Here is a 14,417-nt window from a genome sequence, read left to right as displayed (position 1 = left end):
TACAAGCTGTAAAATTATCAGTGTGTCTGCTTCACCGTAGTTTATCCCCTTAGCGACCTTACCTTTCATGAGATGCAAGAGGGTTGTGAAACATCATTCTGTTCTTGCATGGAATATTTACTCTTTATTGGACAAATATTTCTAAACACTATTTTGATTATATAATACAGTTTTTTTCCATGTGTGAGTGGATTCGTTTTCAAATCAGTTCGTTAATAGACCACTTGTCGAGGTTTGGTCCCTTTACTGCCCAAACCAACCACTTCTCAGCTAGGTACACTGCCCAAAATGTTGCCCAAGGTTGCTGAAATTAGAAATGAACATAAGTAACTGCAGTGGATCGTACATTCGTGTGTAATGACATATCTGTAGTAATTGTAAATCTATTCTGTATAACCATGCAACTGTGGTGCAGTAGGGTGCATAAAAAGTCAATACAAGTTTCTAAACGAAATGCTTTATTTTTATATATCAGCTCTCTATTACAAATGCAGCTACATAGAAATAGAAACACACATGGGAACACTACACGAAGCGAATCAGATTCGGAAATTTTCTTTCTTCTTTCGGAAAGTAAAATACTGTTTTCTACATTTGTTCACTTAAAACCACGTACTTTCACAGATCTGGAGTTTTTCTTGTTGTTCATAATTAAAATGTCATTTAACCACAACGTAAGACGTAGCGATAAAATTCTTCATAGTTCCTAACTTAATGAATATACGAACTGGGAAAATTCTCACAAAATTTATTTACAACGATCTTAAACTATAATTTTCTACAATAATCTCTGCATCATTTTCTGATATGGCTTCGACCCGTCTGTGTGACAACATGTCCTTGATGTTCAGCGTAAACGATAAGTAAAATAACGTTCAACATGTTATGAAATTTTTACATAGGTCCCATATTTCGCTAGAAAAATAACACTTTCTTGCCGTAATTGCATGGGTTCCGATTTAGAGTCGAATGATTTAGGAAGATTTAAAAGAATAAAGGCGCTTGCCATGTTTTGTTGAGGTTCCAGACAACGCAAGGGCATGTAAAGACTGAAGATAACTGTGCAGGATTATTTCTTTCATCCTAAAATAGCGTCGGAAACATATGTACCTTGTTAATCAGCGAAAACTTTTTCAGAACGTGATTTCCATCAATATGTACAAGTTTTCCATTTCAGCAACTCGCAAATACGTTATGTTCAGATTTTGCTGGGTTTTTGTTATGTATAATTCACAAACTAAAGTATCTGGAAACAGAACCGCCTTTACGGTCACCCTTACCGAACTGAACAAGTTATATCTGACCATAAAAATATTAGACCAGTTTTACAATTGATATGAAACAATCACTCATTCCTTTTTCACTGTGAGTCATTCTCTTACAGTATGAGTATAAATTGCAATGTTCTCAGTATCATATACTTAGCACATGTTCTGTTCTTCGGTTTTCTAGAGTAACCAATCCAAAACACATGTACTTCATCAAAGCAGAAAAAATTACCCTTCGATATTACATCTCTGTGATTTCTTAGTATATAATCTCAGTTTATGGTGCTTTAAACCTTGTTGGATTCGCTCATCTAGTAATTTTAACTAAGTTCTGCTCTCCTCCCACATGTAGACACTTTTAACTCAACATTTAAATAAAGCATGTGCTTGAACTATTCCCACAATGATGTGATGTCAGATTCTGTGAACAAATTCATCCTTTCATGATAGAAGCACACACGATGTTGCTGTCTGCCGAAAGAACTTCTGTCCCATCCTGAGGTATTTTTTCCAGTTCTTTCTAAGCAAGTTAATGAAGCCCCAAGTCCAAGCGGCTACACTCGACCATTGTCAACTTCTACTGAGTCTCCTGTTTCAACACCAGTGTTCTCAGTGTTTTAGACAGCAACTATTTCAATATTTAAAAGCAGTTTAGTCAGTGTACTGTCAAGTGTTGTCGCACGTTTTACCAGAATTCCATTTTAGATTGTCCGCATCTCTCTGATCACACGAACGTACGTCATTCGGTCTGTAACTCAGACCGAAGTAAAACCGTTAACGTGTAAACAATGTAGGGACTTCCAAACCTCTAGTTTTTCCTTATATTACGGCAATAAACACTCATCACTCATCAAAATACTTGCACCTCGATTTTGTTCTTGGACTGCTTTATTAAAATCCTAACTCTGTTTTTGTTAATCGAAAGCTCTGGCAGCGGACTGGATAAGCGGGTGGTCACCAAGTTTCAGTAAAGTCATAGGTGTCCGATTCTTACACACCACCATGTTTGATACACATGCTGTGTTAATGATGTACGAAGCATTGGTATCCAGTCACGAAGGACATGGTGAACACTTACTTCCGCTGACTCTGCAACAAATACATAGGAGACAGGTTATGTTTTTTTTTCTTTTTTAAAGTCTTATTCTTTGAGATTACGTAACACTAGATTATTTCAATACCACGCAGTTTTTGAAACGGAAAAATGGAAGATTTAACACACAGTGTCTCTCTGTCAGAACACTTTTCTACTTTGACGAATCCAAAACAAGATAAATGCACCTCTCGAACGTTCCGGACACATTAGTGACTTGGGACACTTTTCGTAAGTCCCGTCTCCGCACAAGCAAGAAGAAACGTAGCAAAATACACTCGGACAGCGCAACTGGAGCGTTCGGGTGGAAAAAAGAATCACGCCCGAAGCTTCTCGAATTACTTGCAAAGGTTATGAGTTCCTTCGGAAGATTCGGCGTGGAAAAGTAACGGGGGTTTGGGGGAGAACGAGCACTGCTCTCGGTTACGACTCGTGTTAACGTGAAGAGGTCGTGTGGTGGCGGGGTGAGGCAGGCGGGGCAGAGGCCATCCCGCCCCTTGCTTCCAGCGGCCTCCAGGCAGGTCGTTCCAGCGACTTTCGGGCCGCCTACGCTGGAGGACCCAGGCGCTGGCCGGAGAGCGGAGGCGCGTCCCATCATGAGTCCACGGCGCCGATCTCGCCGTTGGTGAGCGCCTTCAGCACCAGCTGCGCCGGGCCGCGCGTCGCCGGCGTCTGCTCCTGCACAGGCGAGGCGAAACGTGACGTCAGCCGGTGACTACGAGCGACTAGCACAGTGCCAGGCTGCAGAGTTAACACACAAGTTTCATAAAACTACGGATCTGAACCGAGTCGCTTACAACTTTACTTTAGAAATACATGTTGCACTCGCCTGACGCTGGTACTGTACACTGCCAGATGTATGTAACGTGTGGCCGTCGGCTACTCTGCTTCTTTAGACGCTGGCGTCTGGCAAGTAAAACACGTAAACTAAAGGAAAGTTAAATGCAACTAGCGGCTGCTGCACAATGTTACTCTCAACGGTCACTGTTCTCCCTGCAGGCAATGCGAGTGCTCGTTATGAAACTTTGAGTTGAAGTAATAAGCTCAACAAAAATGGTTCAAATGGCTCTGAGCACTATGGGACTTAACATCTATGGTCATCAGTCCCCTAGAACTTAGAACTACTTAAACCTAACTAACCTAAGGACAGCACGCAACACCCAGCCATCACGAGGCAGAGAAAATCCCTGACCTCGCCGGGAATCGAACCCGGGAACCCGGGCGTGGGAAGCGAGAACGCTACCGCACGACCACGAGATGCGGGCGAATAAGCTCAACACTATGCATAGTACTGAATACCGAAGAGATTTAATTACAGTCATGATTATGTTGCACACATCTGTGGATATTTCCTACTGACACGCCGGCCGGGGTGGCCGAGCGGTTCTAGGTGCTACAGTCTGGAACAGCGCGACCGCTACGGTCGCAGGTTCGTATCCTGCCTCGGGCATGGATGTGTGTGATGTCCTTAGCTTAGTTAGGTTTAAGCAGTTCTAAGTTCTAGGTGACTGATGACCTCAGAATTTAAATCCCATAGTGCTCAGAGCCATTTGAGCCATTGGAACCTACTGAGCCGCACCAGCTCGGCACAGGTATCCCGGCTGGGTGAGTAGCCTGGCGTAACGGTAATTTTCTTTATGTGCCTCTGTACAGAATTGTGACCGAAACTTAAGAGAACAACACTTCGTGACTCAGTGTAGTCACTTTCGTGTAACTTAAAAGGGTTACCGTCATTTGGCGTTGATTACCTGAAGGAATCATCACCTACATCGCTCTGGTTTCCCGAGGACTTGTGAAGTATGGCTTCTCTGACTTCGGGTGCGACGACTAGCCGAAATTCCCTGCACGACCATTTTGGTTGTGTCCATAGCTCGAGAAGGTACCGGGGATGCTTTTGAGCTCAGGAGACGACCGAATCTACAATAGTCCCGCAGATCTCTCCCACACAAATGTAGATTCGTTCGTATCGTTAGGATAAAGGCGTCCGCTGTGACTTCTCGAGCTACTTACACGACCAAATTCCGGTTGGTCATCGCTCCCGAAGTTAGAGAAACAAAACTCAGAAATCCTCAGGTAAGCAAAGCGATGTAGATGATGGTTCCTTCAGGAAATCAAAGTCAAATGACGGTAAAGCGTTTAATTTATATGAAAGTGAAGCTGGTCAGTTACATAGTGTTGCTCTCTGAATTTTTGATCACAGCTCTACCGAGAGGCCCATAAACAAAATTATCGTTACGCCAGGCTACTCAAGCAGCCGGGTTCCCAGTACAGAGCTAGTGCGGGTCAGTAGAAAGTACAAGGTGCGTCAGCAAAGTTCGGCAAATGTTCTTAGGAAGGAATGGAAACAAGTGTTACAAACGAAACACCTTAACTGGCCTTCGAGGTAATCACCATTAGCTACAGGTTACGTCTAGCATCGATTGTAAAGCTGTTGGGAAGAGTCAGTTAACGCATCTTGTGGAATCGCTCGAAACACCGTGGTCACACGTTGTCGGATATCCGCATTGATAGGATATTAGACCTGATGCTACCAGTACGATACGATGAACAGGCGAGTCGGTGGCAAGGTGTTTGAGCCGTGGTAAAAATTGCTGGTTTGAAGAGCGCGCCGTAGCGCGTAGTGTGAAGCGGTCGCCCTCCGTTCCTGGCGGTGGCGCCGCTGTGGCAATCGCAGCTTTGATATCTCCCTCTGGTGGGAAAGGGGGAAGGTTGCCTATTCACGTGCATTTAAGGTTCAAAATGGCTCTGAGCACTATGGGACTTAACATCTGAGGTCATCAGTCCCCTAGAACTTAAAACTACTTAAACCTAACTAACCTAAGGACATCACACACATCCATGCCCGAGGCAGGATTCGAACCGCGTGGCCACCGCGGTCGGCTGCATTTAAGGGGCGCTATGAGCTCGCCAGTGGGGCAGTCTGGGTCAGTCTCACGTCCCTAGCTTGCTAGTCGGTCTCTCGTCCGCATTTGTTTCGCAGTTAGTGTCTGTCTGTCGTTCGGAGAGCTAGTCTGTTTGTCGTTCTGATCAATCTTTAAAGCCGCCAAAATGAGAATCTCTCCACTCCGCCAGTAAGAACACTCAGCAAGTGGTCACCCGGTCGGGGCTTAGTTCCTGCATCTGAGTCTGAGCGTTAGGCCGCCAGACTGCTCGAATTTGCTCAGGCAATGGTCATTGGCGGTTGGATCGATCGGTTGGACTTGTCCGTCTTGAGGGTCAGCGCATGTGAGGTCGCCACGTGAGTCCAGTGGGCCGCGGCGTATAGCGAGGGGTAGTGACTTCGCGGCCGACACGAGAGCAACAAGAGTCAACCCACGACATCAGGCTGGCCTTTGCGAGCTGCGACGCCCTGAGACGGGAGATCGGCGCGCCTTCCTGCGTCCGTCGAAGCGGCTGGCAGCGGACGGTTGGGGAGAGCGATTTGGGTGTGTTGCGCCAGGTCTTCTCGAGATATCGCAGTTTATTAAAAGTTAAGTGATTGGTGATATCTTTTTTGATTTACTCTTGTTAAATTCTACTTGTTTTCTTGGTGAGGTCACCAGCCGTTTTACTTTGGGGTAGTCCCACCATTCTTCTCCGTTTGCCCATCCGCGGGAAGATTGTTGTTTATAAATTGGCTGGTCCGTTTTTCCCTTGTGGAATAGGGGAGGGTTAGGGCAACCTGTGGTTCGGGTTGTTCGGTAATCTCCCTATCAATCTACCGCACGTTAGTAGCTGCCTCTGTCATGTTTGTCGGATTTGGTGTGTTAACGAATTTATTGCTTGGAGGGTAACGGCCTAATACCTGAAATATGTTTTGATCTTAGGAAACTTTGATGTTATTGCCTATGATCTTGAGAGGCGGTATCTGTGCACTGTAGAGCATCTTAACTATTGTTTGGCCAACCTTGTAGAATTTTGTATAAGATTGCATTTCATGGGCTTTTATTTAAATGATCATTTTAGTATATATAGTTGCCTCCCTTTCACCGTAAGACTTTTCTTAGAAGTTATAGTCAAGTAGTACCTTCGGGTGGCAAGGTTAATACTTTGATTGTTAGTGTTTTGTAGCATTTCCATCCCTCCAACAGGTGGGGGGTTGCATAGTTTGTCTGCTTGTGTAAATTGTTAAAACTCTTAGTTTAAAGATATCTGGTGTGTTGCAGATTTGCGCCAGTGTAGTCTTTCAGAGGCTGTTGTGAGCGGTCGTAACTACGGCCGTGTCAAAATCGAGGGGCAAGGTTCTCTGCCCGAAAGTTCATACAGTCAAAACTTGTTTCTTTCTGCCTCTGAATAAATTGTAACTTTGACATTTAGAGGGTGCTTTGTTATTATAATTTTAAATCTGTTTCTTTTAAAAATGCTTTTAGGCACTATTAAAGTGAATAAAATTCCCATTTGTTAAAAGGAATTTGGTTATGATTTCATCAGTTATGCCCTGGCTGCTACTTCCATGATTACATAGTGTGATTAAATGTGTTAATGTTCTTGATGTATCGCTAGTAAATAAAATAAATTCTTAAGAATATTCTCTGAAAATAAATCACGGTTCAGTGTTCATCATGCCTCCCGTTTCCCTCGGGTAGAAATTCGTGATGGATCAAGTCCTCGGTGTCGAAAACGGTGATCAACATCAATCTATCTTGGTTTTAGTAAGAGCCGACATGTTTTGACAGGCGAGAAAGCGATGCTCAACATGGTACTGACGGCCGCTTGGTTTCCGCGTCGTGTTGGTAGTACCAGATCTCATCTCGTGTAGTGAAGCTGATATCCAACAACGGTTGACCACGGTGCTTAGATAACTCCACAAGATACTTTTGCTGACAGTTCCCAACAGCCTTACAATCGATGTCAGACGTAACTTGTAGCTAATGGTGATTTCTTTGAAGGCCAGCAAAGGTATTTCGTTTGTAACTGTTGTTTTCGTTATTTTCTAAAACCATACACCGAACTTTTCAGACGCACCTTGTATATACACACGTTATTCCTTCGAGAAACCAAAGTAAATTGTAGGAAGTCTGTTACAATGGTCATGATAGCAAACGATTTAAGCAGGAAACTCTAGCAAAGTTCTCAGGAGGTAGAATGTTATCGATTCGATACTCAGTTGCAGTTATGTCACATGGAAACGGGAGCAGCTACAAGCCAATGCGTCGCCCAGACTGTCAGCCCGCTGTAGAGTTCGGCGCGATCTACGACCACTTATCAGATGCCCGACTGCACATACTGTACGATAAGAGCTACATTTTCTATGTAACCTATCCCACATTTCCCTTGACGGTTCTTGCATGTTAACTCTACATATTAACTCCAGCTTGATACATGATACGCCCTGCTTCACAGTTCATTTAGGAAGTTGGCGACAGCTCGCGTCAGCCTGCACGTGTAGTGGTATGTCGTATCGGCCTGATGGTGCAATCGGTTGGCCATCTCCTGTGTTTCGACGCAGTTCCGCAATTCCTCACTAGATGGCAGTGGCGGCGTTTTGGCAATGGTGGGGAACTCTAACTCAGCATTTCACGACTTATTTATAAATTATATACACAAACCTTCATCGTGGATCAGTCTGTCTATTAGTGAAATCTTATCAAAATCCACACAGTAGCTCCTGAGAATAGCCCAAACACACAGACACAACTGCAGGGGGGGGGGGGGCGTCAATATACATGATCTACGCTCAAATTAATACAAGAGCTAACATCAAAACAAGAATATTTCGATAAAGGCCATATGATGTCAGAAGTCTACTTGTAATGTTATGGAACCCTTTGCTAGCGCTGCTGACTATGAATGTGTACTGTTATTGAAAAAGAAGGCCTCATCGCTGGAATTGCTGCCGCTGATGGAACCACAGCGGCCATACCGGGAATCTTCGAACGGACACAACAGTCAACGGCCCGACGATGTACTGCGTGCATACAGGTCAGCGGCACCGCATTCGAACAGTTCCTGTGAGTTTAGCAAGAGCAGGCATTGCCTGCAGGGGGGCTGTTTTCAAGAACTTAGGCCCTGTGAATGATACTGCTGTAATTAGCATGCTAAACTACCTTCTGTCTAAATGGTCCCTAGCATCAGTAACAGCTGTCGTGGACCTTATGTACCTTAACCAAACACATTTTGTTTTGATTTTCTCTACCTCCTGTATTAATATGAACGGATAGTTTTAGAATACCTTACATCAGGTGATGCGGAGGGAATTAGATTAGGAAACGAGACACTTACAGTAGATGATGAGAGTTTTGCCATTTGAGCAGAAAAATAACTAATGATGGTCAATGTAAAGGGGATATAAATTGTAAGACTGGAAAAAGTAAGAAAAGGGCTTTTGAAGAAGATATATTTGTTAACATCGAATATAGATTTACGTTTTAAAAGGTCTTTTCCGAAAGTATTTGTATGGAGTGTAGCCATGGACGATAAACAGTTCACACAAGAAGAGAGCCGAAGCTTTTCAAATGTCGCCCCACAGAAGAATGCTGAATATTAGATGTTTGAATCGCGTAACTAATATTGAGGTACTGAACAGAACTGGGGAGAAAAGAAATTTGTGTAACAACATAACTGAAAGAAGGAAGCGGTTGATATTACATATTCTGAGACAACAAAGCATCACCAATGAAGAATTGCAGAGATGTGGGGGGGGGGAGACAAAAATCGTATAGAGAAAGCAATGAATACAGTGAGCAGGTCAGAAGCACTTAGGTTGCAGTAGTTATTCAGAGATGAAGAGGTTTACGCAGGACAGAGCAGCATGGAGAGCTGCAACAAACTAGTCTTCGGACGGAAAACCACAACATCTACACATACACACAAATCATCATTCCAATGACCAACTAAAGGACTTTAACCACGCTGAACTGTAGTACAGGGCTTAAACCTGCATATCTGCTTCTTTATAGCATTCCGCTATCAAACTGAACTTACTTAATTCGAATCTTTAATTAAGGATGTAACACATATTAAGGATGTAACACATATAGGCAAAGGAAAGCCCGTTGTACAAGTTAGCTGCACGGTAATTCCTGTGCTTCCTTCTACTTCGTGCATATCAGTTTCCCATGATTCAGGTTGTCCACGTCAGCTTCGTCCTGATCACAGTTTTCTGAAACTAGTTGCAGTGTGTCAATATTCAGGGATATGGCAGGAACTATCATTACAAACATGTCTAGTTAACATGGGCTGTAAAATGCCTACCTTAAGGGCACTTCCTCATCTCCAATACTATGAAACAAATCTCTTACATTGCTACCACTTTGCTTGCCATATTTTGGGAGGAGGCAGTTTGGATAAACAAAAGAAAAAAAACGTCCAGTAAACACTGGCTAAGAAGTGCATACGTTAAGAGCTATGAGCACTTGTTCGCCTTCGCTGCTGTAAAACACATCTCTCCCACTGAATAAGTACTCAGAGCTTTTGAGGCAAATATTTTAGAGCTCGTGTTCACTAAAAAGTTCTTTTCATTTTTTTTGGTCCTTGGGCCTTACAAAAATCCCAAAACATGGGACCCAAAGAGCTTACAGTAGTAGAGATTTGTTTCACAGTAGCGAACACGAAGGGGTGCTAACAGCTTTTAGCGTTTGCATTTCACAGTCTACGTTTATTAGTCTTCTTTATTTCGAAAGATCGTTCCTGTTATATCCTTAACACTGACACTGATGTATTTTGAGTCATCAGTATGATGCGGCCAGCCAGGAATACAAATCCCTTCATCTCACAGTAGCACGAGCCGCCTATGTCCTCAATGATTTGTTGGATGTATTCCACTTTCTTTCTTCCCCTGCAGTTATTGTCGTCAGTAGCTTTCTGGCACCATGGAAGTTATTCTCTCGTGTCTTAAGAGATGTCCGATCAGTGTTTCCCAAATATCCTTCCCTCGCCGATTCTCTGGAGAACCTCCTCATTCCTTACCTTATCACTCCTCCTAATTTTCAACATCCTGCTACAGCACTTCATCTCAAATTCTGCAAGTCCCTTGTTTTCCGGTTCCGCCACAGTCCAAGATTAGTACCACAATGCACTTTTCTTTATTACTGCATTTGGCCAATTATAGGTCGCTTAGAACCTAAGACAAAGGCGCAGTCTTTTTTTTTATCACCCAAGAACTTTTCATGCGTTGGCTAATGGCTTGCCTCTGCAACTTGACATCAGCCTCCTAGGTTGTGAATTTCGTTGTTCGACAGGATATTTTGTATTATTGATCAGCAGCTTGAAACTTCCCTTCTGCATGGGTTTCTTTCTGCGAAGTTAAGTTTTCTCAAGCCCTTTCTCGTATCTTCCAGCCATCCTTTGGCGTTTTTTTTAATTTGGAAAACAAGTGAATCATTTTGTTCATTAGCCTATTGTCATTCATTCTGTACATACGACCGTAAAATTTTAATTATCTGTTTCCTATTGTGTGTGTGATTGTTTTTACGTTTCGATATAGATATTGATTTCTTCCCTTCGTCCAGTCGTCTTTATTCTTTTGTTTCCTTCAACCAAGATATGATGATAATGTAATATATTCACTCCTTGTACTGCATTCACTTTGGACCCTCTTGTTTATGGTCGCGCCAGGCCAGGGCTATTGAATGTATCCGTCATCATGTTGCTGTAAGTTATTTCTACAAGGCACTGTGGCTCTATTATTATTGAAAGGACATATTGTATTTTTAATTCGATGATAAATGGTTTATTTAACAGAGCGGGACTGACGCCACTGCATGCTCATTTAATTTTCAGTAATTTTGGGTAGTGTGCTGCTTCTAAATCATTACTTGAAGTTATGACAACAGTTTGTTGTTGTTGTTGTGGTCTTCAGTCCTGAGACTGGTTTGATGCGGCTCTCCATGCATCTCTGTCCTGTGCACGTTTCTTCATTTCCCAGTACCTACTGCAGCCTACATCCCTCTGAATCTGCTTAGTGCATTCATCTCTTGGTCTCCATCTACGATTTTAACCTTCCACACTGCCCTCCGATACTACATTGGTTATCCCTTGATGCCTCAGAACATGTCCTACCAACCGAACCCTTCTTCTAGTCAAGTTGTGCCACAAAATCCTCCTCCCACCAATTCGATTCAATACCTCCTCATTAGTTTTGTGATCTACCCATCTAATCTTCAGCATTCTTCTGTAGCAACACATTTCGAAAGCTTCTATTCTCTTCTTGTCCAAACTATTTATCGTCCATGTTTCACTGACATACATGGCTACTCTCCATACAAATAGTTTCAGAAACGCCTTCCAGACACAAATCTATACTCGATGTTAACAAATTTCTCTCGTTCAAAAACGCTTTCCGTGCCGTTGCCAGTCTACATTTTATATCCTCTCTACTTCAACCATCATCAGCTATTTTGCTCCCCAAATAGCAAAATTCCTTTTCTACTTTAAGCGCCTCATTTCCTAATCTAATTGCCTCAGTATCACCCGACATAATTCGACTACATTCCATTATCCTCATTTTACTTTTGTTGATGTTCATCTTATACCCTACTTTCAAAACACTGTCCATTCCGTTCAACTGCTCTTCCAAGTCCTTTGCTGTCACTGACGGAATTACAATGTCATCGGCAAACCTCAAACTTTTTATTTCTTCTCCATGGATTTTAATACCTACTCAAAATTTTTCTTTTGTTTCCTTCACTACTTGCTCAATATACAGATTGAATAACATCGGGGAGAGGCTACAACACTGTCTCACTCCCTTCCCAATCACTGCTTCCCTGTCATGCCCCTCGACTCTTATAACTTCCACCTGGTTTCTGTACAAATTGTAAATAGCTTTTCGCTCCCCGTTTTTACCCCTGCCACCTTCAGAATTTCAAAGAGAGTATTCCAGTCAACATTGTCAAAAGCTTTCTCTAAGTCTACAAATGCTAGAAACGTAGGTTTGCCTTTCCTTAATATAGCTTCTAAGATAAGTCGTAGGGTCAGCATTTCCTCAGGTGTTCCAGTATTTCTACGGAATCCAAACTGATCTTCCCCGAGGTCGGCTTCTACTAGTTTTTCCATTCGTCTGTAAAGAATTCGCGTTAGTATTTTGGAGCTGGGACTTACTAAACTGATAGTACGGTAATTTTCACATCTGTCAGCACCTGCTTTCTTTGGGATTGGAATTATTATATTCTTTTTGAAGTCTGAGGGTATTTCGCCTGTTTCATACATCTTGCTCACCAGATGCTGACGAAGACGAGTTAAGTCGTTGAACAGTGTGTATCAAGAAAACACGAAAGCTGGGTAGCGCATAAGAAAACAGTACACATATATGGCTCACGTCTGAATTACGATTTGAAACCAGGAGTTCCGCGTACTCCCATAAAGAAAACTTTACAGACACACTAATACAGTTCTCATACTGCTTGTTGTGTCTCGTGGAATACGTCGTTCATCACACACGTGTCTTCAACATAATCTGTACAACTTCGTAATCATACTTGCGATAACTGATCAATCGTTTAGCAGATTAACAAATCTACGCACAACGTAAGCCATTAATTCGATATGGATGAGCGGATACTATCTATACTCAGCGTTTTGCTAACAGCCTAATATTAGACGCTCTTCGAGTGCGGTAAAATGGAGAATTTATCGAATGATAAAATTAATGTTTATTTAATTTCCCGATAAAAGTAGAGTTAGGATTGAAAATATGGAAAAGTACATTCAAGCTATCTGTTGACCACAAAGTAAATAAAAATTGCCGATGTGCAGTGGTGAAAGGTCTTGACATCTTCAGAAATACAGATATACAAGTACACTATAGGGAACGAGGGACAATGTTCATTAAGTCCACGGACTAAGAGGGAACAATGAAAATAACAGACCACGAGAAAAGTCATCGAATTAAAAGGAGGTTATAGCAGAGACGTAGTCTCACATACCCCGTTGATCTCCGCATATCGAAGAAGTAATGAAGGAAGTAAAACAAAGTTTGATGAGTGGGACTCAAATTCATTGTCAAAGGATATCAACGATAGGATTCGTTGATGACATTGATCCCGTCAGTGAAAGCGATAAATACAGGGGGTGGGATGCCAGTTGGGTTGCCTATCTTATGGTGGATGAAACATTTTCGAGACCAACTTTAATTTGCCCATCTAGTAATTAAAAAATTTGCTGAATAGAATGAAGACTATACACCGCCGAACTGAGAGTCAACCAAAGAAAGACGAGAACTGTGAAGAATAGAATGAATGACATCAGATACAATGTTGTCACTAAAATCGGGGACGATACAACACAGGGAATTCTACTTTCTTGGACGCAAAGTGACATATGGCGAGTGGAGCAAGAAGGAAATACAAAGCAGAGCAGTACGGACCAAACGAAATCTACTAGTATCGACCTTAGGATTAAGCATTAGGAATCAAAACTGAAAATGTCTAGCATTCTACCGAACTGAATTATGGACTGTGAGAAAGAAAGGGAAAAAGAAATAATCGATGCGTTTTATGCGTAATGTTGTGTTGAAAATTGTTTATACAGGAGGTCCCCTGCAGAACTGGCGAGGAAAGGTATATATGGAAAGTTAAACGAAGGGTTAGACTGTTGGGACATTGGAGTAAGGTTCCATGCCACTAGAGATAGCTGTTGAGGGCAGACTTTGCAGCGGTAACGTGTTGCAATTTTCGCAAATATTAATATACACGGACCTGTGTTCTTCCTTCTGTTACACCGGGTGTTAACGTGCAGCTCGAATATCAATAAGTGTAATTTACGAAATGAATCAGTGCACATAAAGCCTCTTTCGTGTTTACACAATAAATTCATCTGCTAGTTATGTAAAACAGGAATGGAGAAGGTTTATGGAAATCGACTCTGGCCTCAGAAGCGCACGGACTTGCGAAGGTAAGAAATCTGGGTGACACCTCACGTGCTATAATAGGAAGGAACACATTGGATGGACTTAAGGTATGTACAAGAAAATAGTATGGGACTGGTGCTATTTCACGATGCTAAAAATCCTAGATCAAGGCAAAGGAATCAGCTACACAACTACGAGAAAATGCAGCAGCTTTGCATCTGCTCAGTTAACAATTTCTTTCAGTTTATACGCGCACAATCTACATAGTGCATCTCAGTAGCGCTGTTAT

General features: G+C 42.4%; 1 protein-coding gene across 1 annotated transcript in view; it reads right to left on the bottom strand.

Annotated features, from left to right (window-relative positions):
• Positions 1-461: 461 nt before the first annotated feature.
• The window catches only part of LOC126188065 (RNA-binding protein Raly-like), a 1,094,525-nt gene continuing 1,080,569 nt past the window's right edge, over positions 462-14,417 (bottom strand). The window contains exon 10 of the mRNA XM_049929509.1: positions 462-3,039. Within this exon, the coding sequence (XP_049785466.1) occupies positions 2,956-3,039 (84 nt within the window). The 3' untranslated portion in view covers positions 462-2,955. The remainder of the gene's footprint in view (positions 3,040-14,417) is intronic.

This window comes from Schistocerca cancellata, chromosome 5 (assembly GCF_023864275.1).
Source record: "Schistocerca cancellata isolate TAMUIC-IGC-003103 chromosome 5, iqSchCanc2.1, whole genome shotgun sequence".
In the NCBI taxonomy this organism is placed as follows: Eukaryota; Metazoa; Arthropoda; class Insecta; order Orthoptera; family Acrididae; genus Schistocerca; species Schistocerca cancellata.
The sequence above is the reverse complement of the archived record's forward strand: the minus strand, read 5'-3'. Positions and strand labels throughout refer to the sequence as shown.